Source organism: Neocloeon triangulifer, unplaced genomic scaffold (assembly GCF_031216515.1).
Source record: "Neocloeon triangulifer isolate White Clay Creek 2 clone unplaced genomic scaffold, ASM3121651v1 ptg000012l, whole genome shotgun sequence".
NCBI classification, from domain to species: domain Eukaryota; kingdom Metazoa; phylum Arthropoda; class Insecta; order Ephemeroptera; family Baetidae; genus Neocloeon; species Neocloeon triangulifer.
The window spans coordinates 6,485,670-6,513,472 of NW_026775554.1; the positions used below are offsets into that span (position 1 = coordinate 6,485,670).

The 27,803-nt window shown below is 39.2% G+C and overlaps 3 protein-coding genes across 3 annotated transcripts in view; 2 read left to right on the forward strand and 1 right to left on the reverse strand.

Moving 5' to 3' along the window:
- The window catches only part of LOC132197566 (uncharacterized), a 190,119-nt gene that overhangs the window by 15,381 nt on the left and 146,935 nt on the right, over positions 1-27,803 (forward strand). The gene's annotated exons all lie outside the window — the stretch shown is intronic.
- Positions 1,874-5,858, forward strand: LOC132197211 (uncharacterized). The gene is made up of 22 exons (XM_059620344.1): positions 1,874-1,944; positions 1,992-2,139; positions 2,202-2,233; positions 2,296-2,328; positions 2,386-2,419; positions 2,473-2,537; positions 2,681-3,043; positions 3,100-3,150; positions 3,204-3,252; positions 3,311-3,375; positions 3,432-3,534; positions 3,585-3,820; positions 3,880-3,949; positions 4,045-4,094; positions 4,477-4,512; positions 4,582-4,696; positions 4,747-4,856; positions 4,918-4,989; positions 5,042-5,078; positions 5,145-5,218; positions 5,275-5,374; positions 5,425-5,858. Exons 1-22 carry the CDS (start codon positions 1,903-1,905, stop codon positions 5,691-5,693), a joined length of 2,154 nt encoding a protein of 717 aa, XP_059476327.1. The 5' UTR covers positions 1,874-1,902; the 3' UTR covers positions 5,694-5,858.
- LOC132196889 (cuticle protein 65-like) lies at positions 7,480-8,810 on the reverse strand. Its single transcript, XM_059619824.1, has 3 exons — positions 8,677-8,810; positions 7,970-8,417; positions 7,480-7,833 (listed from the first exon to the last, which is right to left on the reverse strand). The coding sequence occupies exons 1-3, from the start codon at positions 8,686-8,688 to the stop codon at positions 7,577-7,579; spliced, it is 717 nt and encodes a 238-aa protein (XP_059475807.1). The 5' UTR covers positions 8,689-8,810; the 3' UTR covers positions 7,480-7,576.

Below are 27,803 nucleotides of genomic sequence, written 5' to 3' on the forward strand. Positions count from 1 at the left end.
TCCACTTTTTAAATTTAAAATTAGCAGTGGTTTTTATCAAATTGATTTTAAAATTTTTAAATGGAATCTGTTATCTAAAATAAAATATTATTAGAACGTTGGGGTCAGTGAACAATTTAAGGTCAAAAATTCTCAAGATCACACAGATTTAGATTTCTTAGAAAACTGATATTAATTTGTAAATATCTTAAGGAGTCTTGCGATTATCTTGTTTCATTGGAAATTTTTAATACGTGTCATCAAACAAACACGAAATTTTATTAAGAAAAAATATAAAAATTGAATAGAGAGAAGACGACAAAAATTGTACTATTTATTATTTTGAAGGATGGGAATACTCATATTCATTAAGAAATTAATATTTAAAGGGTGCAAAAAAGAGGAAACCAGGCCACATATAATATTTACTTTCATATAGGCGCTGAGTCGTGCAAATTGTGATTATTTAATTTAGTTTTAGTGGCACTACTTTTACTAAAAATTCAAGCTTTTCACACTGTTTTGAACTTAAATTTAATCTGTATAAAATTATTACGTTTTGGGATTCCCTCTATCATATTCTTTTTCAAATCATTTTCAAACTCATAAATCTGCAACCGTCATTTTTGCAAATCAAATATTAGTTTTATTTAATTTCTCTCTTTGCATACAATGGACGTTTCGCCGCTTTGATGGAATCTGTTTGCTTCTGCTGACGAAGAGATCATAACGAGGGCCCGCGCGTTCTGGCCGTTCGGCTTTGTTCGTGGCTCGCCATTCAAACGGCAATTAAATCCTTTGACCCCTCAGTGTCTCTCTGCGTCGCAAGTTTGCGCGTTTTCATTGTGCTCTCCACTCAGCCTCCCTCGTTATAACTCGGCCGCACACAACGTACTCGGTGCGTTTGCACGCATTCCAAAGTTTTCGCCGCTCGCGCAGCGCTCACAATGCAGCCCATTTAAAGCCGCTCGCTCGCGCCGTACGTCTAATAAGATTTTAATCTCTCTCTCTCTCTCTCCTCTCTCTCTTTGCCGAGCAGCAGGGAAAGGGCCAAGGAGCGACGAGCTAGCTCGCACTTTTTGGCTCGAAATCCCGCCGCTGTCTGCGCTGCAACAAAAACTCAAAACTTTGCAGGAGAGACGGAGCAAAAGAGAAAGAGCCAAATTAATTAACATTAACGAGATGCGCCAAGGAGAGGGACGAGAAAGCAAGAAACCACTTCTTGCAAAATTATCACACATCAGAAATTAAGTTACTAAATCTTTCTTCTGTATTATTCCAAATAATCCAAAAATGATAACTTTTAATGTAATTTCTTTTATATTTTACAACAACAGAATAATCATGCATGTTTTCAGTTGTTTGGTAAATTGTGCTTTAAAGTCTACTTTTATTTCTGAATCGCATCCTAATTGCACTAATTTCTCATTCCAAAAAGTTTGAATTTTGGCTGAGCACGTTACAAAGTTGGCGATTGAATTGCGCACTCGATCGATCGATTGGCAAATAATGTTTGAAAGCAAAACATTTGGCCTAAAAGGGCTCCAAACGAAACCTGCTGGTGCGCTTCCTTTCATTTGACGGAAAAAGGAAAATAAATAGGCCTCTTGCTCTCTTACACAGACACGGCCTCTTTCAACGCTGAATAAAGTAAACGAGACTTTGAAAACCAATTTTGCTAATTTTCTCGATTCTCAAAATGTCAAATAAATGTTTAAAGAGACTTGTATTTGCATTTCGTATTATTATAACGCTTAGTTGTTGTGTTGCAAGTTTTATTGTATATTTTCCATAAAAACGATTTACTCGCCACATCGAATAGAGCGTTTGGTTTTGTTTTCGACTCTAATTTCCTGTACGAAGCGTCAGTTGAAAGCAGCTTCCGCCGCATCGACGAACATTCGGGATTGTGTAGAGTGAGCGATGCACCGCTCAAAACTCTTGGTGTTCATCGTCTTATTATGGGCATGGCGCATAGAATTAATTTAATTCAGATTAATAACATTTAATAGGTTTTCCAAATCGACGCTCTTACCACCACTCGTACTACCACTCGTACCATCACTCGTACCACCACTCGTAAAAGAACCACGGCCAAGGCCAGGACAACAACCAAAAAGAAAGTCGTCCAGGTGGTCAACAAAGGGTTAAAATTCGATCGTAACATGAAAAAGCTTATGGATTAAGCTGTAATTTTAATACTATTACTATTTAATTTCCAGAGAAGCTCGAATCAACTCCTGACGTTGATACTGTAATAATAACAATGAAATATGAAGAAATTTTGTAATTATTATTTGAATTCACCAATTAAAGGGCTTTAGTTGCTACGATGCTTGCTATCCCAACGTAATTTAATTTTGAATATTTTGCTTAAATAATGTTCAATAACATTTTTGGTCAAAGTCTACTTTTCTTGATGACGCAGGAAGAATACAAAGTAAGTCAATTCTTATGATTATTGGAATAAATATAAAAGTCTTTTGGTCAAAGATTCCAGTATTTACGGAACTTTTGTGAGTGCCTGCGACAAAACTTATTTGATGGGCACTAAAGAAGTGAGTAAAAATAAAAAATTCAAATTCCGCGATTTTTGCCATATTCTGGAACAAAATGATAAAATTTGTAGATAAAATGGAACTGCAATTTCCTGGGAAAATTGCGATTATATATCAGAGTAATTAAAACTGGAACGGGTTAGGTGACGTGGGAGCAGAATTGGAAACTGTGTTGTGCTTTGGGCATGCAACCGGTGCTGATCGAGACGCTGGAGGAGTCGCAGTGTCTGGCCACCTCGCTGCCGGCCAACGTGACTGCGGACGAGGCCTACTGGACTGGCGGCTTCAAGCACGAGCTCAACAACATGTGGTCTTGGTGCACCAAGGACAGTCCGGAGCCCATCGACGAGAGTCTCATCACCGAAGTCAGCAATGATAAGAGCAAGTTCGACGACACGGCCATTCAACTCAGCTTCGACTTCAGTTCCATGCTCACCAATTGGAAGCCAGAAAACAAGTATAACCTCATGTGCGAGTCCGTCACCAAATCCGTCGTCGAGTTAGTCGTAAGAAATTTTAAATAAAAAAAACTCACGTTTGCTAAAGAGGGGCTGAAAAATAGGGAAATAAGAACTGCCGAGCCAAATGCATTAATAAGGAGTGCACCAGAAACGTAAAATTTTAATCACTTATGATTACTTAAAATAAGTTTTTATTTTTAAACAGACCACTTTGTTTGTGAAGAAAGGCCTGGATGAGCGGTTTGAGTTAAAGGGTATGTTTTAACCAAACTTTCCCAGTTCACCAAAACTTTTTGTGTGTGTGGTCGTTAGACCGGTACAAACATGGTCGTTGGGTTTCAAAATGCGGACGCTACTTCCTCTTTTCCAACAAAATGGTATTCAATAATTCTCGTGTTTGATTGTGTTGCGATAAAAATGGTGTGTGTTTAAGGTGACCTACTCTGATGCGCGGGACATGTGTTGCGCCCTCGGCACAAGACTTATCGCGCTTAAGACAGAGGCCAAACGCAAGTGCATCACCAAACTGGCAAAGGGTTGTTTTAGGAGACCAAAGATCATAAACAATAAAAGTAAAAAAATTCAGACTTTCCGGAAATTGTGGGAAACTTTTGGACCTCGGGCGCCGACTTTGGTTGTCCGAACAACTTCAGGTGGTGCTCGGTGGATAGAGCGTTTTTGAAGCGCAACATAAACTGGGCCCCCGGTGAGCCTAACGTCACAAAAGGCGACTGCGTGAGCTTAAAAGTGAGCAACGTGCACCCCAACCAAACCACCCTTGCCGTAGACGATTGCAATGCTAAAAAGTTCTTTGCCTGCGAGGTACGCAGCCAGCGTGAATCTGCAATGAACTTGTTAAATAATTTAAAAACAAAAAATAGGTGCGGCAGTCTGGCACTTCAATTGAAGCTGTGCAGAAAGAATGCGCCGAGCTTTTGACGCTCTCACTTGGTTTGAAACGAAATTCTCTTTAATTAATCAATTAATAATTAAAATTGAAAATTCGCCCACATTTTTATACTTATTGTCATTCAATTTATTTTAAGATGAGGTGTATGGCTTAGACAACCCAAACAATTACACATACCGCATGAAGGCAAGTCTTTTGAATTGGTTCCTTTCCCTATTATATCAACAAAATTCTTTAACTTTGGTTTTGATTTAATATTGAAAATAACACACCAAGATTATGCTTTGCATCACTAATGCATTATCGATTAAAAATAAAAATTATTATTGTTACTTATTTTTCCACATTGTAACAATGCCTTTTTTACATTCGATTGTTGAAAACATTTTATTGGAATGGAATGTTTATTAAACACCGTCGATGTACATTAGATACATAAATTAAGTTTTAAAAATGGCGGCTTCTCGCAAGCTCATAAAAACTAATTTGATCAAAGCAAGATAAAGAAAGTAGGGAAATAAAAAAATTAATTACTGATAATTTCTATAATATCTGTCTTTACTTTTAGTGCTACGTTCAGTGTTTGGGTGACAACCTTGGAATGGTATTGCTATTTTTCTTATATTTACGGGAAAGAATTCGCTATGGAAGGCTAACGTTTATTTTTGGCCAGTTAGTGAATGGAACACTGCAAGAGGGCAACGTTCTGCGGCTCATGGAAAGTTCTAATGAAAAGAGCGACATGCAGAAGGGCTACGAAGCGATTGAGCGATGCAAGAGCTACTCCGGTGACATTCAAATTGAATACCTGTTTATAAAAATTATAACAATATCGCAGTCAAGAACGACGATTGTGAGAACGCATATCAGCTGTACATGTGCGCAAAACGCGAGGCACCGGTTGTCTTTGGAAAAGTGGTCGTTTACAAATTCCGCATCGATGGCTACGTAAAATTCTATTTTGGAACGGTTGATTCCTTTTATTACTAATCACAATAATGAACCTCAGGTGTATCCGCCTGTGAAAATCGAAGTTCCCAGAATTTGCAATATGAACCAGAACGAGCTTTGTAGGGAAAATGTAAGTTTGAGAACAAGTTGGAATTTTTAACTGAACGAAAATTCACTTTCAGAGGACGGCTATTAATGAATTTGACACCTTGAACATGAGTAGAATAATTTTGACTTTGAGCTAAAATTTTTTAATAATCTTATACTAAAATTTTTGAAATGAAGCTACAATGGGCGGAATTGCAATCACAGGGTGGGATGGAAAAAAATGGTACAAATCCGAGTACGCACTAAACCACGTGAGAAATATTAAAAATTGCAAAACTGTATATTTTATCTTCAATATTTACTTCAGACGTATGAGCTTGCCTTCAAGCGATGCTGCGCCTTGGGAATGTATCTGCCGATCACCAAAACCTTTGACGAGTTCAAGAAGCTTTACGATTTCATAAACGGTGCACTTTGTTTAGAATTTTTTGAAGTAAGATTAATTTCATAATTCAAGGAAGCAAAGTTGACAATTTCTACGGAGAAACGTACTCCAACCCGGACGGCGAGCGTTGGTGCCGACACGACGCCCTGATAGACCCTGAAATGACGGCTGATGGTTTCAGCTTGGCGCACGAGCGTTCCTTCTTGTACACGCGCCGCGGGGGGAAGCCGCTCTACAAACTGACCACCCTCATGTTCAGCTACATGTTCGACACCCGCGTCAACTACTTTTACTGCGAGTCTTGGGACGAGCCCACCGAAACCACCACCGTCGCAGCTTGAACAATTATTCGTCGCTAGCAATCTTTTGACTAGCGTTTTTTATATTTCGGCTTGAATTCGATTAAATATACTATTAATTTTTCGATACAATCATATAAAATTGAATTAAGTGTATATTTAAAATTATATTTGATTGGTGCTATCAAAATTCAAAAGAATTCTAAATTCAGCTATTTCAATGATTTATTTTTTTATTTACTTCAAAATTTAAACAAATTTTTATTTGTCTTAAAATAAGAAACATATATGTTTCCGTTTTGAAATTAAAAAAACAATTGATTGCGTCTAAAAAAATTTATAATGCTATTAAATTATCCACAACTTTCTCTTTATAATAGATACATTTAATTTTGATGAAAATCAAGTTCATGTATCAATTTAATTGGAATATCGATACAAAAAAAGCCATTTCTTGCTTAAATTTAATGAACATTTTTGTTCATAAATATTATTTATCACTCAATTTAATAGGCGAAATTGACTAAAATGCAGCATTTTTAGTTAGAATGACTTAACAAATTTAATTTAAGTTGTTTTGAATCTTATAAACGAGGCATAATGTCTAACATCTAGGGTCAGGAAAAGTTAACTGCGTAGGCCAAATTTTATTGCCCACTTTTTATTTCAATGCAGCGGTGAGGGCAGAAGAAGTTGGAATCGATTCACACATTTAAGGCCAAATTGAATATATCTCTCTGTACGTCTCGATGGCGCGTGAAATTTGCAAGCGTCTCTCTGGCTAAAACGACCGGAAAGGACGGTCGGCGGCAATAAAGTTTGCGAAAAGCAGCCGAGCAAAAATTTATGATTATTCCTTCCCGGCCCGATTTATTCGCAATTGCGTCCTTTGCCTGTGAGGAAATAAAAAAGTCCTCCTTTAGTGGGATCTGAGCGAGTGCAACTCCACTTTTAGCTCCGTAAATAAAGGCCTCTTGTGCTGCAACCGGATCGCGAATCTCGCGTGCGTGTGCCGCGAAAACAAACACGCGTATGCAAATAAAGTTAGTTGCGGGCTGAAAGGCGCCTCCTCAGCGATTCATGTTTATCAAGCAGTGCTGAATGTGCAAATCTGGAAAACGCGGCCACCGCAGATCATCCCCCGTGCGCAATTCAATTCTTTCTTCCTCCTTTATTCCCTCTTGGTGCGGCGTGAATTTATTTCACCCTGCTTGCGTTCACGTATGCATGCGTGAATTGCCGAGAGCACCACTTTTCCAAAGAAAAAGCAATATCACGGAGCAAGCCAATCTCAACTGGATCGTAATTCTTCCGCCCGCAATCTGCATAGATCTGCCCTGCAAGCACAAAACTATACCTGATGACTTAGGCAGATTCTCAAATCTGTAAAACTTTAATTAAATATTCATTAAAGGTGTCAAGTAAAACAAAAGCAAGAAAATCGTCCTATTTTGAGAAATAAAACTGCATTTTATCAATTTTTGTGTATTGGTTTGGAAAGTTAGTGATGACGTTCGGGAAATTTTACACGCATAAAATTTCAAAGAAAAAATAGATTTATTCGCCTATTTTCGCTTTGATGAAAAGTTCTTTGAAGAAAGTAAAATATGAAAACAATTTCAAATTAAACTGTACGCAGATTTTTATGTTAGCTTCGGGTATAAATTTCTGCTGGTTGAGAAACTCCATCAATTTTAGTTCAAAATGAATGTTATATGAAAATTTTTTTGAATAGTTAGGAAGATTTGTTTAAATACTATGAAATCTAAATAATATAAATATGATCTGTCTGATTATAAAAAAGAAAATTAATGAAAATGCAAAAAGATTTCGGGTTTGTTATTATAATTTATTTGATGATGGGCATAAATTACACAAAAGACTGGGGAGGTAATGGTTTGTACTATCACAAGTTAATGAGACTCTTAGTGGATTCCGTAGGTGGAGTATCCAGCGGCGTAGCCGAGACCAGCGTTGTAACCGTAGCTGGCGGGGTAGGCAGCGCGGGTAGCAAGACCGTATCCAGCGCCGTAGGCGGGGTAGGCAGCGCGGGTAGCAAGACCGTATCCAGCTCCATAGGCGGGGTAGGCGGTGCGGGCAGCGATGCCGTAGCCAGCGCCATAGCCGTAAGCGGAGGGGTAAGCAGCGCCATAACCGTAGCTACGGGTAGCAACTCCAAGACCTGCGAAAAATTAGTTTGAATTAAAATTTAGCAAAAATATCTTTCGTTGTAGCCCAAAATTAGGCTTATTCCTTATTAATTAAGGTTCGATTCAATAAGAAAGAAAGAGGGGTGCTGGAATAATTTTGAATCTTACCGGAGTATCCCAGACTGTTGTAGGCAACAGCGGGGGCGGCAACGACGGCGGGAGCGGCGTGGGCAACAACGGGAGCGGCGTGGGCAACGACGGCGGGGGTGTGGACAGAGTGCACGTTAGCGTAGCTGGTGGCGACGGGGGCGACAGCCTTGACGACGGGAGCGGCAGCCACGATGGGAGCGGCGTGGGCGTAGGCGGGAGCGGCGTAGGAAGAGTATCCCAGAGCGGGAGTGGCGGCGTAGGAAGAGTATCCCAGGGCAGGGGTGGCGGCGTAGGAAGAGTATCCCAGGGCGGGGGTGGCAGCGTAGGAAGAGTATCCCAGGGCGGGGGTGGCGGCATAGCCGTAGCCAGCACCATAACCGTATCCAGCTCCGTAAGCGAGAGCGGGAGCGGCGGCGTAGCCAACAGCGCCGGCGTTAGCCACAGCGCACACGGCGGCGAGGAGAACCTGGAAACAAAATTAGTTTTACAAACTACGAACATCGATTTGGATCTCTCTATAATCTTGAAAATTTCAAGTTAACTTCTAAGTTTTTCTTTGAATACAACATATTTGATTTTTTCTCAAAAGGTTCTAGAAGTGATTTGAATGAACAATTTGTACTTGGAACACTCTGTAGTAGCGATTTGAAAGAAAATTTTTGACTTGGAACACTCTGCATCATTGACTTTTGGAATTTTGTTAGCGAAGCTCGTAGAAAACTCACCAGGAACTTCATGATTGTTGATGTGTGTATCAGGTGAATGATGCTGGACCTTCGGCGGCGACACCTTTTATACTAGCCGCGTCCACTGGTCCCCACCTAGCTTCTGAGACTCCTTTCTCTCTCTCTCCAAAGCGTCTCACTCGCTGCAAGTCTACGCCTGTTGGTCCAAGTGCCGGCAAATTTAGCTCTCGTTCATCTTAGTGCCTGCGAAAATCAACTTTTCAACTTTGCTCGCCCTCATTGTGCCTGCAATAGAGTGTCATTACATGCTGTGAAGTTACATGTGTTTAATTTTTACTACTTTTTAATACTCGCTGCTGCGGTTGGGCAATAAAGTTTTATGTGATCGGCACATTTGCAAAATGTTTCACTCGCGCAACAATTAGAGCAATGAAGCCAATGATACCTTTTTCGCTCTGGAGTGCAATGTTTTACTTCTTTTGTAAATTTTATTTGCAATCTCTCGGTTGATATTGTTGCATATCTTATGAAGCTGAATTTTGAAGTCTAAAATAGTATTTTAGGTATTTTAAATGGGTTTATTTTATGTTTCATCATTTTCCCAATTCCTCGTTTTTTAAATAGATTAGTGCAAACTACTATTAATTTATTTTTTAATTTTTACTGTGGTAAAATGGTCAAATAATAAATTGTATAATACTTTTTAGCTTTTTTTTACACCATAAAACCAATAAAATCTTGAAAATTTTTTAGGCTGTTTCATGATTATGATCAATTATTATTTTAATTGTACGCCAATAAATCGCATAATTTTATTTTTCGACCTTTTGTAGATCAGGGTTATTCTCTAGGAAAACTATTCATGCAAATCGTTTATCTCCATCATTAGGCCGTCATATTTATTCAAATCGGTGAAACGATTTTCACACAAACGATTGAGGCATTTTACACAAAAAGCGTTTTATTACTGCGCTAATCGACGCACTTTCGGCGAATTTCGAAACTCGCGTGTGTGTCAAGGACAAGGTCAGGCGACCGGCCGGACCTGAGCTGCTCTTAAAATAAGTGCGAGTGTGTTTACCAACGAGCCACTTCCACCGCCCGAGGCGCACTCGGAACTGGCATCCTTCCGATTCGCACGATGAAGGTGCCGAGAGCAAGGCCGCGTGCACCAATCCTTTGCCTAATATTAACACTAATTTTTAGAGCCTTCGTCTCTTTTTTAATTTCGCCGGAACAAAAATTCAGAATTTCAGAAATTCAAGTTTCTGAGATAAAAAAGAATTGAGTTCGGCAAGTCGTCCCTGCCCCAAATGCGCGAAAGTTGATTCGGCACAAAAAAGTGCGATGACCTGCTGGATGGAAATCCAGTTTTCGTCCAGAGCCGTCTTTGTTTACACGCCGGCGGCCAGGGCGAGTGGATTTGCTCTGCGGCCGGCCGGACAACTCTCACTAGTTCCTATTTTTTGCAGCGCTCGCCGGATTATGTCACTGGCACGCACGCACGCGTAATAAAATTTCCTCACGTTAATTGGCTGCTTTACGAGTCTGCTTAAGGCTCGCTCCGTTTGTTCATCGCCTGCACTCGCGTTGTCAAACTAGGTCGGCCAGATGCACTTTGCAATCGGGAAGCGCGGCATTATTATGCTGCAGAGCGTCCACACTTATGCAATGAGTCGGTTTGTGTAATTTTCCACTCCAATGATTTTTGAGCAGGGGTCACTTCTGGTAATGAATGATTTTGGAAAATACACATTATTTATCAGTTAGGCCAGTAAAAAGTTGTAAACCCGTTCATTAAAAAATGAAAAAAAAAACTATAAATATGTATTGACTAGAAATTGCATAATTATTTTTCATAATATAGGTTAGAATTTTAATTTAATATAATAAAGTACTTCAAAAATATAATGTTTAACATAGAAAAGAAATATTTAGTTTTTTTTTTATTATTTTGGCCACAAAAAACTCAGGGCTTTCCAGAACTAGTTGAACTATAATTCATTGAAAAAAAAAATATTTTAGAAAGGACATTATTTTCATTGCACCCATGATAAAAGATTGAGTGCGTTTTTTGTAATTGCGTCTCAAAGGTAGTTGGCCTTAACAAATAATTTATGATGTTTGAAGTGTGCGAATATCTTTCTCAAGCCTAGAATTACATTTTCAAATCGTTTTTTGTAAGTCTCTTCTCTCTAGCAAATGTATAATTTTAATTTTACAAAACAAATACTTCTGAATACACGAAGCCCATTCAATTTCTACAGTTCTGCTGCAATTAGTGAGGCATATAAAGATTCTTCCGTGATAGGAATTCCCTTTGTCAACATTTATTTATAGGCAAAACTAAAACTTTGAAACATGGAGATTCTGTCAGAAGAGACGTGGCTTCAAATTGATTTGTTTTGTTTTGTGCAAGAGCGAGGCACTTGCCCGTGGTGGTTTCGTTTGATTAGTTGGTGGTGCTTGCTTTGCATGCAGCAGCCATAGCGTCGTCGGTTCATTTCGTCTTTTGGGTGTAGTTGGCTTCCGAGTTCGAACAGCGGCATAAACCAATTATTAATTCTGCGGCGCCCAAGTTGCGCAATGCATCAATTACCATCGCCCGTGTGGCTGTTGGAAGAAGATGAGTTTCACACCGACGTCTCACTATTAGTGCCCAAAATGAATTAATTAAAATGCTCTAGGAAATGGCGAATGATCAATTATTTAAATAAAGTAACAGGAAGGAATTTTTACAATGTGGTCACGATTAGCACCGAAAAGAGGCCATAGCAAAAATCTCTGAGGATTCTTGAAAGCAAAAACAACTGCAAACCACCGTGTCTTGTCTCTCACTTTTGCAACGTGGAATTAAGGCGTTTTGTTCTCGTAACACCTGTCGCCGGCGGTGGCTGCCAAGAAATTCAAGGAAACAAATTGCGAGCATTAATCTGGTCGGGGTCGAGTGCGACAACTTATTATTCTTTTGCAAGCGAATGAGACGATTTACTTACTTTTTGCTGCTCTCTGTATAAATATATAATTAGGCAACTCGCGCGCGCGACGAAGAAATGGAAAAGTTTTTATCGCCTGAATATGGCAGCGCTGCTCCAGATCGGCACAGCAATTATTTTCCACCCAGCCGTGTAATCGATGCTCGCTAATGAGGCGTAATTGCGCCATTTTAATTGCTCGCTTTGATGTGTCCCTTTGTGCCCAACTTCATTATTCAGTCTGAATTATTTTGCATCGGGTTTTCACAGGAAAATTGCTACATATCACAATAATTTTGTTAGCTGCACAAAAATGCATGATAAAGTGCGCATAATGCAGATTACCAATTAAAAAAAAAAAATTGAATATAGCTTTTAATAATGAAAATTGTAGCTAGTTTAAGTTATTAGAGAAAATACACAATAATTTTTGTACCAATTTTTTTTTACTAATTTTGAAATAATTCTCTTAGTAATTTTTAATCTTTAGAAAGAGACATTGCAACCCCAAAAATCAACATTTTTATTATTTTATGCATTACAAAACATGACGTTGAGAGAGCTAGTTTGCTAGTTTCACCCAATTTGAGTGTGACGCAGAATTTCGTGCGCATCATGCTGCAATTCTGCGGCAGAGCAACTCTAGAGGGGCTCGTTAATTCGATTTAAAGCTCTCGATTTCTCACCGGCCGGCCACTCCTCGGGGCTTTGTTGACAAACTGCGCACTCTGTCCGGCCGGAACATGATTAGAGCCGCAAGGTCGGCTTCTTTCCTAATAATTGCAAAATCGTTTCGAAGCTCAAGTGGATTAATAAAAATTAATTTATTCGCGACACACTTTGCGTAATTAAAAACCTGTTGGTATCTTTGTTGTGCCGAACCGAAATTCCCTCTGAATATATTTTTGCATGATATCGAAGGAAGGGGGTAAATGGCATCAGGCCTCTCTCGGGGGTTGACTCGGCCGGGGAGATCATTAATTTCCCCATCGCCCCGACGGCGGCAGACGAGCGCGACGTGTTTACCTGCGCCTGATGCGATGTCATCCATCAATTTCTTCCTGCTCTTTCCTCTCCGCCTTTTTCTCGCTCCGAGTGCAGCACAAGTCTGTGATGTGAAGAGTGCAACTTTGGTTTTAGCCGATCAGCTCATTTTCATGCAGCTATGATGAACTGACAACTAAGACAATGGAGAGTGGCAGCTGTTTTTTTTTTTTTTTGCCCTCGACTTTTCAACCGCATCTTTGAAATTTAATAATGCAGACGTTCTATGACAAAAAGTTTTAAGGAATTAACAAAAATATGGTAACTTAAGTGGCCCTACCAAAATTGAATTTTTTTCTTGAAACTGAAATTTAAAAAAAAATTAAAGTAATAATTTTAAGTTCTTTATAATGTTCTAAACATTTCATTCATTTATTAATTCTACTCCAGATTCATTAGAAATATTTGAGATCAAAAATTTTCACAAAACAATTAAAAAATGATGCAAAAATGCAATGATGGATATTTTGAATTAAAAATGCCTTTGCTCACCACTTGCATTGTTCCGTAGCTCTGGCTGGTCGAATGCAAACAAGCAAGCCTTTTGTTGGCCGCGGTGGCCGTTCGCTCGATTGTGATTGTTGATTGTACATCTCTTCTCTCTGCGGGGGTTTGCCTCGTTGTGTGTGTGCGCGTCGACACGAAACCATTAATTAAAAGCCAATGAAACGGCGGCGAAATGAAAAATAACGCGTCGCTCCCTCGTCGCAGCGCAAATGGAAATTTACTTTTTCGGCGCGCACGTTTTCCCTGTATAATTGCGGACGACGCGAGATTTACGAGCCAAGGCAAAAATGAGCAGGGCGCACATCAATTTTGTTTGTTGCTCGGCTGACAGCTCTCGCCTCTCCCTTAATGTAATCAACGCCGGCGCCCAAATCGAAATTATCATTGCTTCCGACTCTGTGCAAACACATAAAATTATATATTCCCCCTTTGCATTTATCATAATGCCCGTTTGTGTGAACAATTAATGTTTGCGTTTGCCGACCGAATCAAAAATGATTGTCCATCGATCGCATATTGAACTGCTGCAAAATTAAGAATAATTGCCTCAGCTAATTTTTTATTTAATCGCCGGCTATCAACAGGAAGTGAGCGAATTAATTGGACTGGCTGTAATGGCCGCAGTTTTAGCAGCTAATCTTGATTTCCGACACGAAATGCATCAGGAATTAAAATCAACACCTATTATATTAAGTGACCATTTTGAACAACGCAGCGATAAGGGGATAAAATAACTCTGTTTTGATTTGATACGAATTCCTAAAAAAAAAACATGATATAGTCGAATGTGTCGGAGTTTCTACCAAAATGAGTGAATATTTATTGACTGCAGCTATTGCTGCAATTAAGTTATTTAAGTTAGTTTGATCTTAATTTTATTTTTAAATAAATCAAAAGGAAAATAATTTTTTGATAAATATTTCGTATTAACATTATCAATATTGTGAAAATCTACCGCACAGCTTTAAGAAATCCATTGATAAATATATTTTCTAAAAATTTTGCATGCAAAATCTAAATCGTGTTGGGCGTTTGAGTTTAGTAGGGCATGCAAAATAACAAGCATCTCTTTGGGGCTGATTTGCCTCGACTCATTTCCCTCGGCTCGTCCAAGCGTCCGTCCGTTGCCAAACGAGATTATTTATCTTTTATCCGCCGCTACGAGTCCATCAAGCGGGCGAATCAATTTGCGATCAACCCATTTGCGGCCTTTCCTGCTGCTGCTGATTGCCGCGCGCAATTACGCTGTGCGGAGCTCACCCGATCGAACCAAGGCTTCGTAGTTTCGCATTCGCAGCATTTAAGTTTCTCGATGAGCACCATCGCTCTGTATATCGCAGCCGACGAAAATGAACACACTCGCTGATTTACTTTTAATTAGAAGCAAATCCACCTCGGGAGCAAACTTTTCCAGCAAAGTTTGGTCCCTCAAGGTTGAAAAGAAGAGCAGAAGAATCTTTCGTTAGTATGAAGTCAAAAACTTTCACCAATGTAAAACATAAGGCCAAAAGCAACGTAAAAATTGTTTGTTTCCTCAGCACCTCTCCAAATTTCAAAGTAAAAATTAATCTTAAAGAAATAATCAAAAATTGTCCCATTTTTTAAAGTACAGAATTAAATCTCAATTTACAAAACATGTTTTCAATTGAAAATATACGGATAGAAATTAAATATAAAAGCATTTAAGACATTTTGAAAAAAAATCATTGTTCATCATTTGAATTTGAGTATTTTTTTATTTCATTGCTACTTTAAAAGCCGCTTCAAAACTACAATAGCTTTTTTATAGAAAAACACATAAAATATCACAGTTGATATGTTAGATTTCCTAAAAGGTTCAACCAAAAAAATCGCCTGCAACGTTTTTGTTTTCAAGACACGCACGTCTGGCGGGATATTAAAAGTACGCCCCAGCATTCGCGATCGGCTGCATAAATCTGCGGCGCACCCGAAAGAACCACGAATAATGCATTTGACGGGCGCCGAGCCGCGAGCGGAAATATTTATTCAACGCCTGCTCCCTTTCCTTCTTATTGAACTGTCTGCCGGCCGTCGTCCTATACACACGGTCAGGTGGGCCGCTCGGGAAATGGAAAGTCCGCTCTTCTCCTTTCGATCGGCCAGAAAACAAAACAATCCGAGCGGGCTCCACATTTACATCCCTTGGCGCATCAATGGCAACACGCATGACTGACTGATAGTGAGAATGGTGTGCTTAGTTGTCCGTATAGTCCAAAATTCACTACCCGTGCAGCACCAACAAATGATCGACCCTTTTAACCCTCTAGCTTTTCCCATTTTTCATTGCAAGTATTTGCTTTTGTTTCGTCTATGAATAAAAAAACAACAATATTTAATATCACAATCCATACCAACAGATATTAGTATATTAAAGTTGGAAAACTAGAAGATCGGATATTTTTTATGCATGCATTATTTTTTACCGATATTAACAAATTAGCATGAATCATGAAACAACCAGGTCAAAAAGGCCGCATAAAAATTTTACATTAAAATTTTTTAAAACGGCAATTTTATTTCGTATTTTAAAACGCGTTCCTGAAGTCTGCACCACTAATAAAGGGCACAGGCTGACAAGACTTTGTCTAGGCCGGCAAGAAAAAAATCATTATAATTAAAAAGTCTAAAATTTATTTTCATTTGAAAAATTTTGAAAAAAAATAATATATATATTTCACTAATATATTGTTGAAATTTTACTCTATTCATATAATTTTTTATCAATGAAAATCTTTTTTCTAAAAATAAGAATACTATAACTGAAAATTTCAATTAATATGATATCATAATATGTAATATTTTATTCAATTGATAGTATTTATAGTATGAATTTTGTACATAATGCAAGTGTGGCAGAATTTTTTTAATTATGTATTAAAAAAATCAATATTGATTTATCAAGAAAATATTCGTATATGAGAATTTACATCCAGAGACTCTTTTTAAAACTCGTCTAAAAATATTTTATGTATTTTTCTAAGAAAAGTTTCTAAATATCCCAAGCGAAAATATTTTTTTTTAAATAGTGTATTATTTATGTATTTCATGTATTTTAATATGCCTTCCTGTTTAAAATATTTCAATTCTATAACAAAATATTTCTTTTATCTGTTTCAGGTAAGAACGCCTTACTGTTATTAATCCGAAGGTGATGTCTCGTAAGTAAAATACATTTTTTATATACAAGCCAGATGAAATTTTAATAATTTGCTTCGCGTGACCGGCGTCCTTGAAAATTTAAAATAATAATAAAAAAAATTAAGCTAGCCTTCGCGTGCAAATAACAATGGAAGTGGTCGGTAAATTACAGAGCAGTCGAGTTGCTCTTAATTCTTGAGCGAGCGACGCCCTCAGGCAGATTTATGGGTCGGATCAGCGCGGTCGAGTCCCTTAACATCGCTTTTGCATTTGGACAGGTGACCCGAAAGTGCCTTAAAGTGCACTCGGCATGCGTAATTTTGCTTTGATTTATTGCTGGTGAAGGCTCAGACCCTTCTTAACTCTTGCGCAAAATAAACACTTGAAAAATTAATAATTCAAAATTTATCATTTGCCGAGAGAGGGTGGTAATTGGATAAGGGGTTATCGCCCTGGTCGCCGATTTGCGGTTGGGCACCCCGTGGCCTTTGAAACGATAAGCCCGCGTGTGTGTGTCCATTATTTGTTTGGAAATAAAATAATGAAAGAGCAAAGAGAGGCGATCATGATTTATTTGCGTGTCGCCAACCTAGCCACGTATACGGGGGTGGGTGCATTCCGTCGCCGATGAAAATCAACCCCTTCGTCGTCGCACCCCTGCGCGTGGGGGTGGCGACCAGCATTAGAGACGCACTCATCACCATAATCAGCTGCACGTTCGTTCGTGTTTTAATAAAAGCCTCCCCCGATGGATGACGGACGAGACCAGGGGTGCTTCATCGCCCACATGCGGAGGGTGGCTTTTCGCCAACTCGGGTTTTCGCACCCGCACACATACACAATCCGGCGTGTCAAGTCCCACGTTAATATTTTTATCCAATATTTTGTTATTTAAATTTCTACACTCTGCAATTTTTTGCGCTAGGAGAATAGTTTTTACTTTTTTTTGGAGAGACGTGCGGGGTGTAAAATGCAAATGCAATATAAACTGACGGCAGCCACTGAAAACAGAGAGCGCACACACACGTACGTCAAATCGCAAAAAGCTTTTCGCTCGTCTGCAGTACTATACACTCGTCTTACTCACGAGACTTTGAAGCGTTTTGTGTTATTTTAGCACGCCTGCTGGCGAGAAGGAAACGTTTTTAAAATAATTTCCCACAATGTTTTCTCAATGGGCGTGAGATGTTATTTCAGCTCGGACTGCTTTTACTTCGATTGTTCTGGCAAAACTGGGCTGCACTTATGTAGTAATTATTCTATATCAATAACCTTCTCTCTCAAAAATGTCTTAAAAAGTGGCCTCAACAAAAAAGCAATCACAGTAGCTAGATGGAAAAAAACCAAGCGAATGATGACCTTGGTCACAAACTGCTTCCTAGAATGAGTTATTTTAAGCTGGCGTTTCATTTCCTATTCTAGATGCAATTAAATCAATTAAAAATATTTTTTTAAGAAATTTCAAAAATTTGTGATACAACACTTCAATTTTTGAATACTTTTACTTATAAACCCCATTACTCTGTGATGCGTGACTTGCTTTGATCCTGCGGTTATTGAATCTTTTTAAACGTTTAATTGTAAATTGTGAGGTTATTTGCGCCGGTATTTTAAAGTGCTATGTATGCAGACACGCACAGTGACTTTTAAGATCTTGGAATTGCGCAAGAGAAACCGGTCCAGCGACAATCCAGCTGACGGACAAATCTGCGTTAATTTGCGAGAAAGGAAACAAGTAACACGCTCGAGTTTCAATGCAAAAAAGGAACTAGATCGTTTTGACTTTTTTACTCGGGCACAAAAAGTTGCCTCTTGACACCGACCAGCATTGATACACCAAATTGCAAAATATGATTAATGCTCAGAACAGAGAGATTAGCAACTTCCTCATTAGTTGCGAAAGTTGATTCGTTTGTCTAGCAAGAATTAAAAGCCTATGATTTGCATTAATTTGTTCCCTGCAAGGCGAAGAGTGTTGGCGTGGTCGCGGCTCAACCAAAGAAAGAAAGTTGCCTCCGATAGTAAAAAATAAAAAGGATCGATCTCGGAAAACGCCACCGGCCATCGCCTTTAACTTCTTTATTTTTTATTAATAGTGTATTGTAGGATGAAAGGTGCACCTGCCCTGGGTGGTGAAATATGACAACGCTGGGATTATAGTTCAGTGCATAAATTATTACCACCAGAGATTACGTACGGACTTTTGATTTCGTCGTAAATTACGCCGGCCGTGTTTAATACGCGCGGCAAATTGCTCGTGACGCTTGGGCGCGGCCCTGCAAAATGAAATATTTATTGCACGCGGCCCAAATCTGGTTTTCGATCAGCCTAATTTGGACTAATTTTTTTATCGTATATTGAAATTTTAAACGCCCTCAATGTCATTTGCTTTCATTTTATACTTTCGAGGCATAGAAAATTCAGCCGGGAAGGGAAATTTGAAATTTATCGCCCGGCGGGACTGCAACACCTTATTCCTTTTTTTTGGCTCACTGGCAAAACCACCCTAGGCCAAAATTTATCGCGGCGGCGCCGCCCTGACAGCAGGTCGGCTGCTTTTGCGGTTGCACCGCGCATAATGGAATGCACCCCCTTTGACATATGAAGGTTTGTTGCGGCTCCCTTGCAATATCCGACGTTCGTGCTCGCTACATTGTGCGTACACACAAGGGTTGCGAACGAAACGAACGGGGGTTGGAATTGAACGAGAAACACCAACATCGTTTTCATAGGCAGACCAACATCACGGACAGTGAAAAATGCAAAGGTCGAAACAAAATTTACGAGTGAACGAGCATAATTTGGTTCGATTCTAACATGTATGGAAGTTTGAACAAAAAAAAAATTGAAAAATAAAAATTTAGATCGGGAGATGATCAAAACAGATAATACAACCTACAAATTTAAATTGATCTAGTAAATTAAGCAATTGGTTAATTTCTTTAATTTATGGGAAAATTATTCAATTCCTTGAATAAAATTTACAATATATACATACTTGTTTTCAAGTTTGAGATTTTTTATTACAAAAAATCGTTGTTTCACTGCCCTTTGTTATTCTTTTTTAGCATTAAATAAATATTAAAGCGGCTCAAGCAATATATAAAAGAACGTGTGTCCCTTAAGGTAAACGCATCAAGCGATTTTTGAATGAAAGGAAATTTTAATGAAATGCACCCTTGCATGTACATCCGCACGAAAATTCCTTTTCCATTCTCTACCGCTCAAGAAAGAAAGAGAGAGACATTGACAAACCGAAGTGCTCCACGTACCACGTGTGAGTACTTTCTTGAACGAGGGGTCGTTCGTTCGTTCGCTGATGGGGTGGCAATTCTTCAAGGTCTTGCTGCTGCTTGTCCCTCTTATCTCCGACACCCCCGCCCGCCTCGTTTGCCGTTCATCTTTCCTTCTGCTGCTGCTGCTCGACAGGCGTTGGGGCGCAAAAATTTAATAACAAACCGGATGATTCGGACTCAGTCCGAAAAGAACCTGACTGAATTTTTTTGAGATGATTTTAAAGCGAGATGGATTTTTTTTCGACATTTTGGGAAAAATCTCATTTTTGCTGCATGAATAGACTAATTAGTGTTCGGTGCGTTTGCCAAATCTGGTGCATGGCAGGGGTGGAAAAACGTTGTTTGCTGACGGCGCACTTTGACTGATCGACTGGCAGGCGGCCAAGAGAGGGACCGAAAATTGACCACACACGAAATTTCACGCTGCGCCAATTATCGGCCTAATTTAATAAATCGCCCTTTATTTTCCCCCAAACTGAGCGGGAAACATATTTTCCGTGTATCTCGCGTGCAATCAGCGGCTTTATTTATTCCCGTCCGTCGAGATAAGAAAGAAAAAGCTATACTAGACGAAACCAAATACTTCTGAAGCAGCACCAAACTCATTTCTTTCCAACAGACGGTCGAGGCAATAACGTCTCTCTTTCTTGCAAGGGGAATAAGAATGTGTGTCCTCAGCAGAAATCAACGTCAGAGTTTTTATCGCTCTTTTTCAATTACTCAATAGTACAATGCAATCTACAATCTTCCTTGTTTTTAATTTAGATTCCGAGAAAGATTGTAACATAAAAAAAACCTAAAATTTATTGCAGAAAATTACAAAGAAGAATTTTGTTTAGTTTGTTTAATGGGTTAAATAATTTTTATTGAAATTGAGAAATTTAAATTGTAAAAATTATTAAATAAATAATAATAATAAAAATTTGCAATCAATAATATTTAATTTAAACAATTTATTATGAGCATTAAGAAAATACATCCAATTTTGGACAAATGTCACATGAATTAGGGTGGGCGCCAACGACAGGTGCCGATTTTCCCACGCCGCTTGCCAAACATTTGGCCCCAGGCTGTTTTTGCACCAATCGCTCTAATACAAATTGGATAGATAAAATTTTACCTCAATCCGCCGTTGGGATTAGTTGAAACAACATTCACGGCCACTTCTGGCGACGCAAACGTCCCATTACTGCATTAGCAACCTAATCGCCGCTAAATGGCTTGCCGAACAAACAACAACAAAGCCAGTTCCTCTTATTCATTGCAAGCAGATAAAACGTATTCGCAATGAAGAAATAAACTCGCACAGTTTATTCATTCACTCTCGTTCGTTGGTTTTTAACCTGCGATCCCTAAATGAAATTGATTCCTATGCAAAGAGGGGTCAGATGAAAAGCTGCCCCTTTACGGCCTCGCAGCCAAACAACTCGTTCATTTGCACAAACTTTTTGCATATATTTTACATGCCCGGTCGGCGCGCGTGTCGGTGTTTGTGTTGTTGCCCTGCTCCCCCGAGTGCCCATCTCGTGCGTGTTTTCGCCCTCCCTGCTAAAACCCCAGCAGCAGTAGCGAATCTGCCAATTTTTTATTCACGAACGCCGAGGAGGAGGGCAACCAGCGAGGCTGCTAAGTGCGCCCGGTTGCATAGTCTGGAATTCTTTCTTCTTCGTCACCGGAATTAAATCGTCCGGACGCAAAACTTTGCACTCGCCTCTTTTCAGCGGCACCTGCGTCTCCCCTCCCGCGTTCGTTTTCCAAATTGAATCAAACGCTTATTTTCAATTCGTTATTCGTTTGTTTGCTGACTCGATTATGATTAATCCGATTTGGTTGTGAGTTTCAATCGAAAAAGAGACGACTGGAAAGTTTGCTACTTTTTCCAATCAGCACCGCCTGCCAGCCAGACAATGAGGACAAAATTAACTGGAAAAGTTGAAATTTTTCAAATTTTGACTGGGGAGCTTTTCAAGGCGAGATTTGTCACGCGTTCAGCTGCTTATCTCGTCAAAAGTTTCTCCCTCGGCCGCCGACTTTTCTCGCTTGTTTCTTTCTAATTTTCCGAGCAGGAAAAGGAGGCACACGTCACCCTCTTGCTCGTTGAGCGAATTTCAGTCTGGCAATCACACCAGCTGGTGCCGTTTCCGAGTTCTCTCAGAAGAAGAGACAAAGTGGCATTCGCCGACCCCATGCACTTCTATTTCTCTGAACGTGTTATTTTTGCAAACGCCAACCAAGGATTAAATCAAAAAGAGAGCAAGGAAATAAAGATTTAAAAACGGCTGTTTCTCGTCTACTTTATTCATTTACAAAATGCACAAAAAAATTTGAAAAAACTTCCTTTTTAATGAAAGGTACTGAAGGTTTAAAATATTTCATTGATTATAAATGTAAATAAATTGAAGTAAAGTTTAAGTATGGATTTTAAAATATCCAAATTGAAATTCTTAAAGTGAGATTATTAGTTATGTTTTGATGCCCTGCTTTGAACTGATGCTCTCTTGGTGCTGGCAGGGTGTGAAAGTAAATGGCCGTGAAATCCAAAGAGATGCAGTGCAAATCCGAAGCAACAATAAATAACTCGGTATGGCGCACAGACGGCTCGAGTCTCACGCTGATTTTCTGTCTCGTCGACAGCGAAGCTCTCTCGCCGACGCCACTCGCTCCCACCGCGATTTGAATAATTAAAAGCGTACGCCGTGCCCATCGATCGGGTACAATTTAAGGGTTAAATTTCATTAATATTTTAATCGTTCCTGAAAATTATTTAGAAATTGGCAGTTGAATCAAAATTCAATTTTATTGCAGGCCGAAAAATAAAGGAGTCTTGTGAGATGTACGGACGTGAGGAAATCTCTCGTCTGTGATGGTGTCTCGTTTCGTCTCGTCGCACGCAAGGGACACTAAATAAAGCGAAACAACACTCAAAAGGAGCATAAAACTGGCCGGCAGCGGCGCGTGATGACCGGCTGGCCAAATTGGAGATACGTGACCATAAGTCTCGGACGAATGAAAAATGCACGCGTCGGCCAAACGAGCGGATCGACCTCGTTGAACTTTTTTTAAACCTATTGGGCGTTGGAATAAAAACACGCACTCTCCCAGTAAAACAAACCAAATGCGGAAAATCGCCTGCGGGAGGGTAGGGAGGAAAAAACGTCGCTCGCGTGTCATCCATGCTGCTGCTATTACGCTTGACATCATAATCAAAAGCATAATATGTTGGAGGAGAAATGAAATCTCGCGCCGCCGACAGGGTTTTTCATTTTCGATGTGAATCTCTCTCCTTTTTTGAGGGGACTCAACGCGAAAAAAAATGTATCGCAGGCGCCGATAACGGGGCTTTTTTATTCAAATTCCTCAGAGATTTTTTTCATTAGTAAAGAGACAGCTGTTTGACAGCGCTCTTTGGAAATATATAAATATAATAAATGAAAAAAAAAACTGCCACAGTTATTAACTTAAATATGCATGAATTTTCATCGGAGGAAAAGGACGAAATTAATTATATTGGGAATATAAAATGAAACTGATCGTCAAAAGCAAGAGAGTGTGTTTTGCAAGTTGGAAATGTCAGTGCCCTTGAAAGGGAGATTAATTATCGCGGATGCCGCACGAGTCACTGCCCCTCAAAAGTTCCGCACCACCCGTCCCATTCACTTTCCCTGCCGTTCTCATTTCTTTTTTCAATCCGAAAACTCGAAAGGCAGTGAAGACAATGGAGGAATTTCCATCACGCTGCCAACTAGAGAGATTTGCATACATAATTTCATTCGTGCGTAATTTATGGCCTAATATGCGAGTTTGGGTAACGCAAGCGCGTGCGGGGTGTAATAAAACAAAATAATACGCTATGAGATTTTCGGTCTCGTGTCTCCGGCGCATTCATTTTTCGGCCGGAAAAGTGCAGCTCGGGGGAGGCACCGCAATTCGGGAATGTAAAATTATACACACGTTTTTCAGCCCTTGAATATAACTTTTCCCACAGTAAAAAAGTTACGTGTGCAATAAGACCCGGAAATCACGAGAGTCTTAAACAAACTGGGCACAAGGGAAATTTTTAGAATTTGTTTTATTTAAACAAAAAAAGAGGTTAGGGTGAAAAAACTGGAGGCACGTTTGGCCATTCGCTTATCTTTTGCCTGACATCTCTGCTCTCGTCGGCCGGCAAATTGGCTGCTTCCGCTCACGTTTTTATTTCGACTCCAATTTGCCTCTGTTCCGAATATAGAAACTTTCAAAACCTTTTTTGCACCAAATTTAATCTTAAAACTGTTATTCATAATATTCAAATAATTGCTTTAATAAAATCCATTTCTGATTCACCTCTTGAAAGCTGATAGCCCTCTCGGCAGCAATAAATCGGCCGTTTCGGAGCGTGTTCGACTTTTTTGATAACGATCGATTCTTCTCCGAATAGCCCTTCACAAGTCGTAACAATAAATTTGTTAACCCTTTCCTCGGCCTAATGTAGTCTCGAGTGGCCGCATAAAATCTTTCGGTCCTGCTTTTCTTCTCTTTAATAATGGAAAAGAAGGGAAACGATCGGCGACAGCAGAAGCCAAGAAAGAAATTGCGTCGCGAAATGAGGCCGTAAATATTGATACGGGTTGTTCGCGCCCGCACCTTCTACGTTGACATGCATGAGAAAATGCGTGTGGCTGCGGGATTACTTTTTCGCGAGAACGCCTCCTCGACATGAAATCATCTCTCGCCGGCTTCCAATGTTCTGCTGTTGTGAAATCAGAAAACAACGGATCGCGGCGGCAAAACCCTCCTTGTTAGAAGTTCTTGGAAGAGATTTGTTTTTCAAGATAAAGAGGAAAAATGCGTCCACTTGAAATAAAAGTAGAGAGAAAATATCATTAGTTAAGTTGACTGACGTGAGGTGTGCATTTTTTTTTAATTGGACACTCCGTGCAAAATTAAAATATTTATATCAATTAATCAATGAAAGCTTATTAATATAGAAGTGTAAAACATCAAGAGAAAAAGGATAAATAAGAATACAAAAAATTATCAATGTAAAATTATTTTTTATTGAATAAAAAATTTAAATAAATAGTCATTAAAAATAAAATAAAATAACTAAGATTTTTGTATTATTTTCCCTAAATTAAAAGAAGAAGTATGCAAGCAAATATAATAAATTTCCTAAAGCAAAAATGAGGATTCGCGGAAAATGGCAAAAAAATTGGAAATCGGAGAAAGAATATTGTATTACCTTGTTTCTATCTTTTCAAACAAAAAATAAGATAATTTCAAGGTTCTAGTGCCTTTAAAAGTTCATCTGGATCAGTGATCACTTGAATGAATAATTTAACAGCAATCAATGAAAGTAGCCAAAAACTATAATAAAAAAATACGCCCGTGAATGGACTAACATTCACTATTCTGTATAGGTGGGTCGTTAAAGAGGACGTTCTATTGATCGACTCGGAAAAAAGGTGATTCAGTTTTCTCTCGCACTTCTCAGGGAATTAATTTTGAATGACCTGCTGATCGAGAGCTGCGTCGCCAGCAGCAGGTGAACGCAATCAGCTTTAGCCCAGAGTTGAGTGCCTTCTAAAACTCCTTCTTCCTCTCAAACTCAAGTTCTAATCGGAAACTTTGGAAGCTTTGCTGGGCAAATTACACCAATGCGATGAAGGCATTGTCAATCCAAGTGTTTATTAAAAGCTATCAAATCTCTTGATATTATATAAAATATTTAAAAAAAAATTTTCATCATTCCGGTGCTATCTTCTTTTATTTCATTTTTACAGAAGAGAGAGAAGTTGTCTGCCGGCTGTTTTTTCATTTCTCACCTGCCTCTGGCGCCCCTGCATGACCTCTCGCCGTACGTGTCCGCAGTGCCAAATGTACCTGAGCGCGAGTAAAAAATGCGCGACTCTCGCCCCTGCACGTAAATCACTCGCTCGGTTGCTCGCCACGCATAACGGAAATGTGAAAAAGTAACAAGTGTGCTGCATGCGTGCTGGGTGAGAATGGGGCAATTCGAGCTATTGTTTCACTCCACCTCGACCATCTTCTCTGCACTGCGTTGCAAAATGCTAAACGAAACTATCATTTTAAAAGTTTCGCAAACCTTTATTTTGCCTCAAATTTAATTTTGAAGCCCACAATGTTGAATTGTTGCTAATTCTACTCGGCATAAAAAAAAATGAAAAGCTGATATATAATTATAATTAATTTGGTTTAAATTTATGTTATGAGTCACAACAGACAAATCTGTTTAGAAAATTAAGTTCTTTAGTGTCAGCGTTTTGTCCTTTTACTGTTTGTCGGAACAAACAAGTGGTAACGAGAAAACTATCTAGACTATTTTTGGCCATGTAAGAAAATAGACGGAAAAACGGTTAGTTTGGCCCGGAAGGAAATTGGCCCATGTCAGAAGTTTCTGCCGAGTGAGCGCCCTTTACTGCCAATTGCTTCCATCGTCTTTTCCACAGCAGTGACTTTGGGAAGTTTGCTAAGAAATGTTTTCAAAATTTGCACAACTTGTATCAAACTTGGTAAAAGAATTCCAACTGGAAATTCCGCTCCATTTTTGTCTCGGGCATTAAATGAAGGCGTTAAACTGCCGTCTTGGAATGGTCGATGGCCTCTTGGCGATTATGCAACCGGCTGATCTCTCGCCTTCGAGCTGGGCAATTAGAGCGCGTTTCGCAAGAGCAGGATATGCTGAGCACGTACTTTTCCGCCGAGCTTCCAACAAACAGCTCCGCCCGCTGCATCCCAATCAAGCAAGACACTGCACTTGGCGGGGCGGAAACCAAACGCACCCTTCGGCCTTTTTCAGCCACTTTTTTCAAGATTTTCGGCCTGCTTTTGAGAAGGGTCTCTGTAATTTTGGCCAGGGAGGGAGATAGAAAATCGCAATTTGCAAGTGCAAGACTTTCGCCACATATTCAAGAAATTTATTCCGCCCTGCGTCGCCACCCCGTTCTCTCGCGAGTCTTGTATAATTTTAAAGACGCCGCGAGAGCAGCTTATGACTTATCATCGGCCGGAATACATTTCGAGGGGTCTGATTGCCGCGCTCGACTGCTCTCTCTGAGCAAATTTAACGACCCGCCTGCTAACTTGGTGCAAACGTGGCGCTCGTAATCGTTGAAAGAGTATATTATTATTCTCCTGGTTATTATTATTATTATTATTAATTATTCCTCTCGGTCTTATAGAAAATTTAAATTGGAAAAAAGAGGGAAGAAAGGGTTTACAATTCGTAGATGTCTGCTAAAACGCCCGATATCAAAACAGAGTCGGCCGCCTAAGGAAACCCACAATACATATCGAAAAAAGAACAATATTCAGAATAAATAAATTTTTAGCTTGCAGATTTAGAAATTTAAATTTGTTCACATAAACTAAAAGTTTTTTAAAAAGAACTAGTAAATTTTCTCTAAAAAAAATTACCTGATTCTGTAAGTAAAAAAAATAAAACGGAAATATAGGCAATATTTTATTTTTCACTAATATCTTAGAATATATTTGTAACAAATGTAATAACATTCATCTTGGTCTTACACCAAAAAACAAATTATTGAATATAATAAATCAAGTATTTGTCGAAGGGCGACGACCTCTGTCTGTCTGGTGTGCAATCGAGAGAATAGGCTAAGTCGTTGGGAATCCGTTTTATTGCATCGGCAGCCGCCAATCCATCTAGTCCATTTTGAATGCAGAAATATCAGAAAAAGGAACGCAAAGGATCGGAGTTGATATGGATCGGAGTGATAGTAAGCGGATTTAAGATTCGATTTGTGAAATCATCTGTTCCAAAAGTCTCTAAAATAAATCTTTTCAATAAATGAGAATAAGTTGGATACATTTCAAGTTTCTGATAAAATAAATCCAAAAGGCTCGCAAAGAAGGGGAACCTTAAATTTTTGAATTGTTACAACAACAAAAAAATAATAAGTATGCTCCTCTCTCCCCGGCCCAGTGGTCACCGTGTTTATCGGCCCCGAAAGGGGAGAACCCGAGTTATCGCCGTTATCGGCCCTTGCGATTTAGCAGCCTGTCTGCTACCGCCGGTGCCTTTCCCAAACAATTAAAAAAAAATAAAAAAATAAAAATTAAATTCTAAGGTTTCAGCATGGTCTCTTTTTGGGGTCTTTTTGAGGGAAGGACTAAGAATTCAAAATCGTAAAAATGAGGTCTGTTGAAAAAATAAATTCTAAGG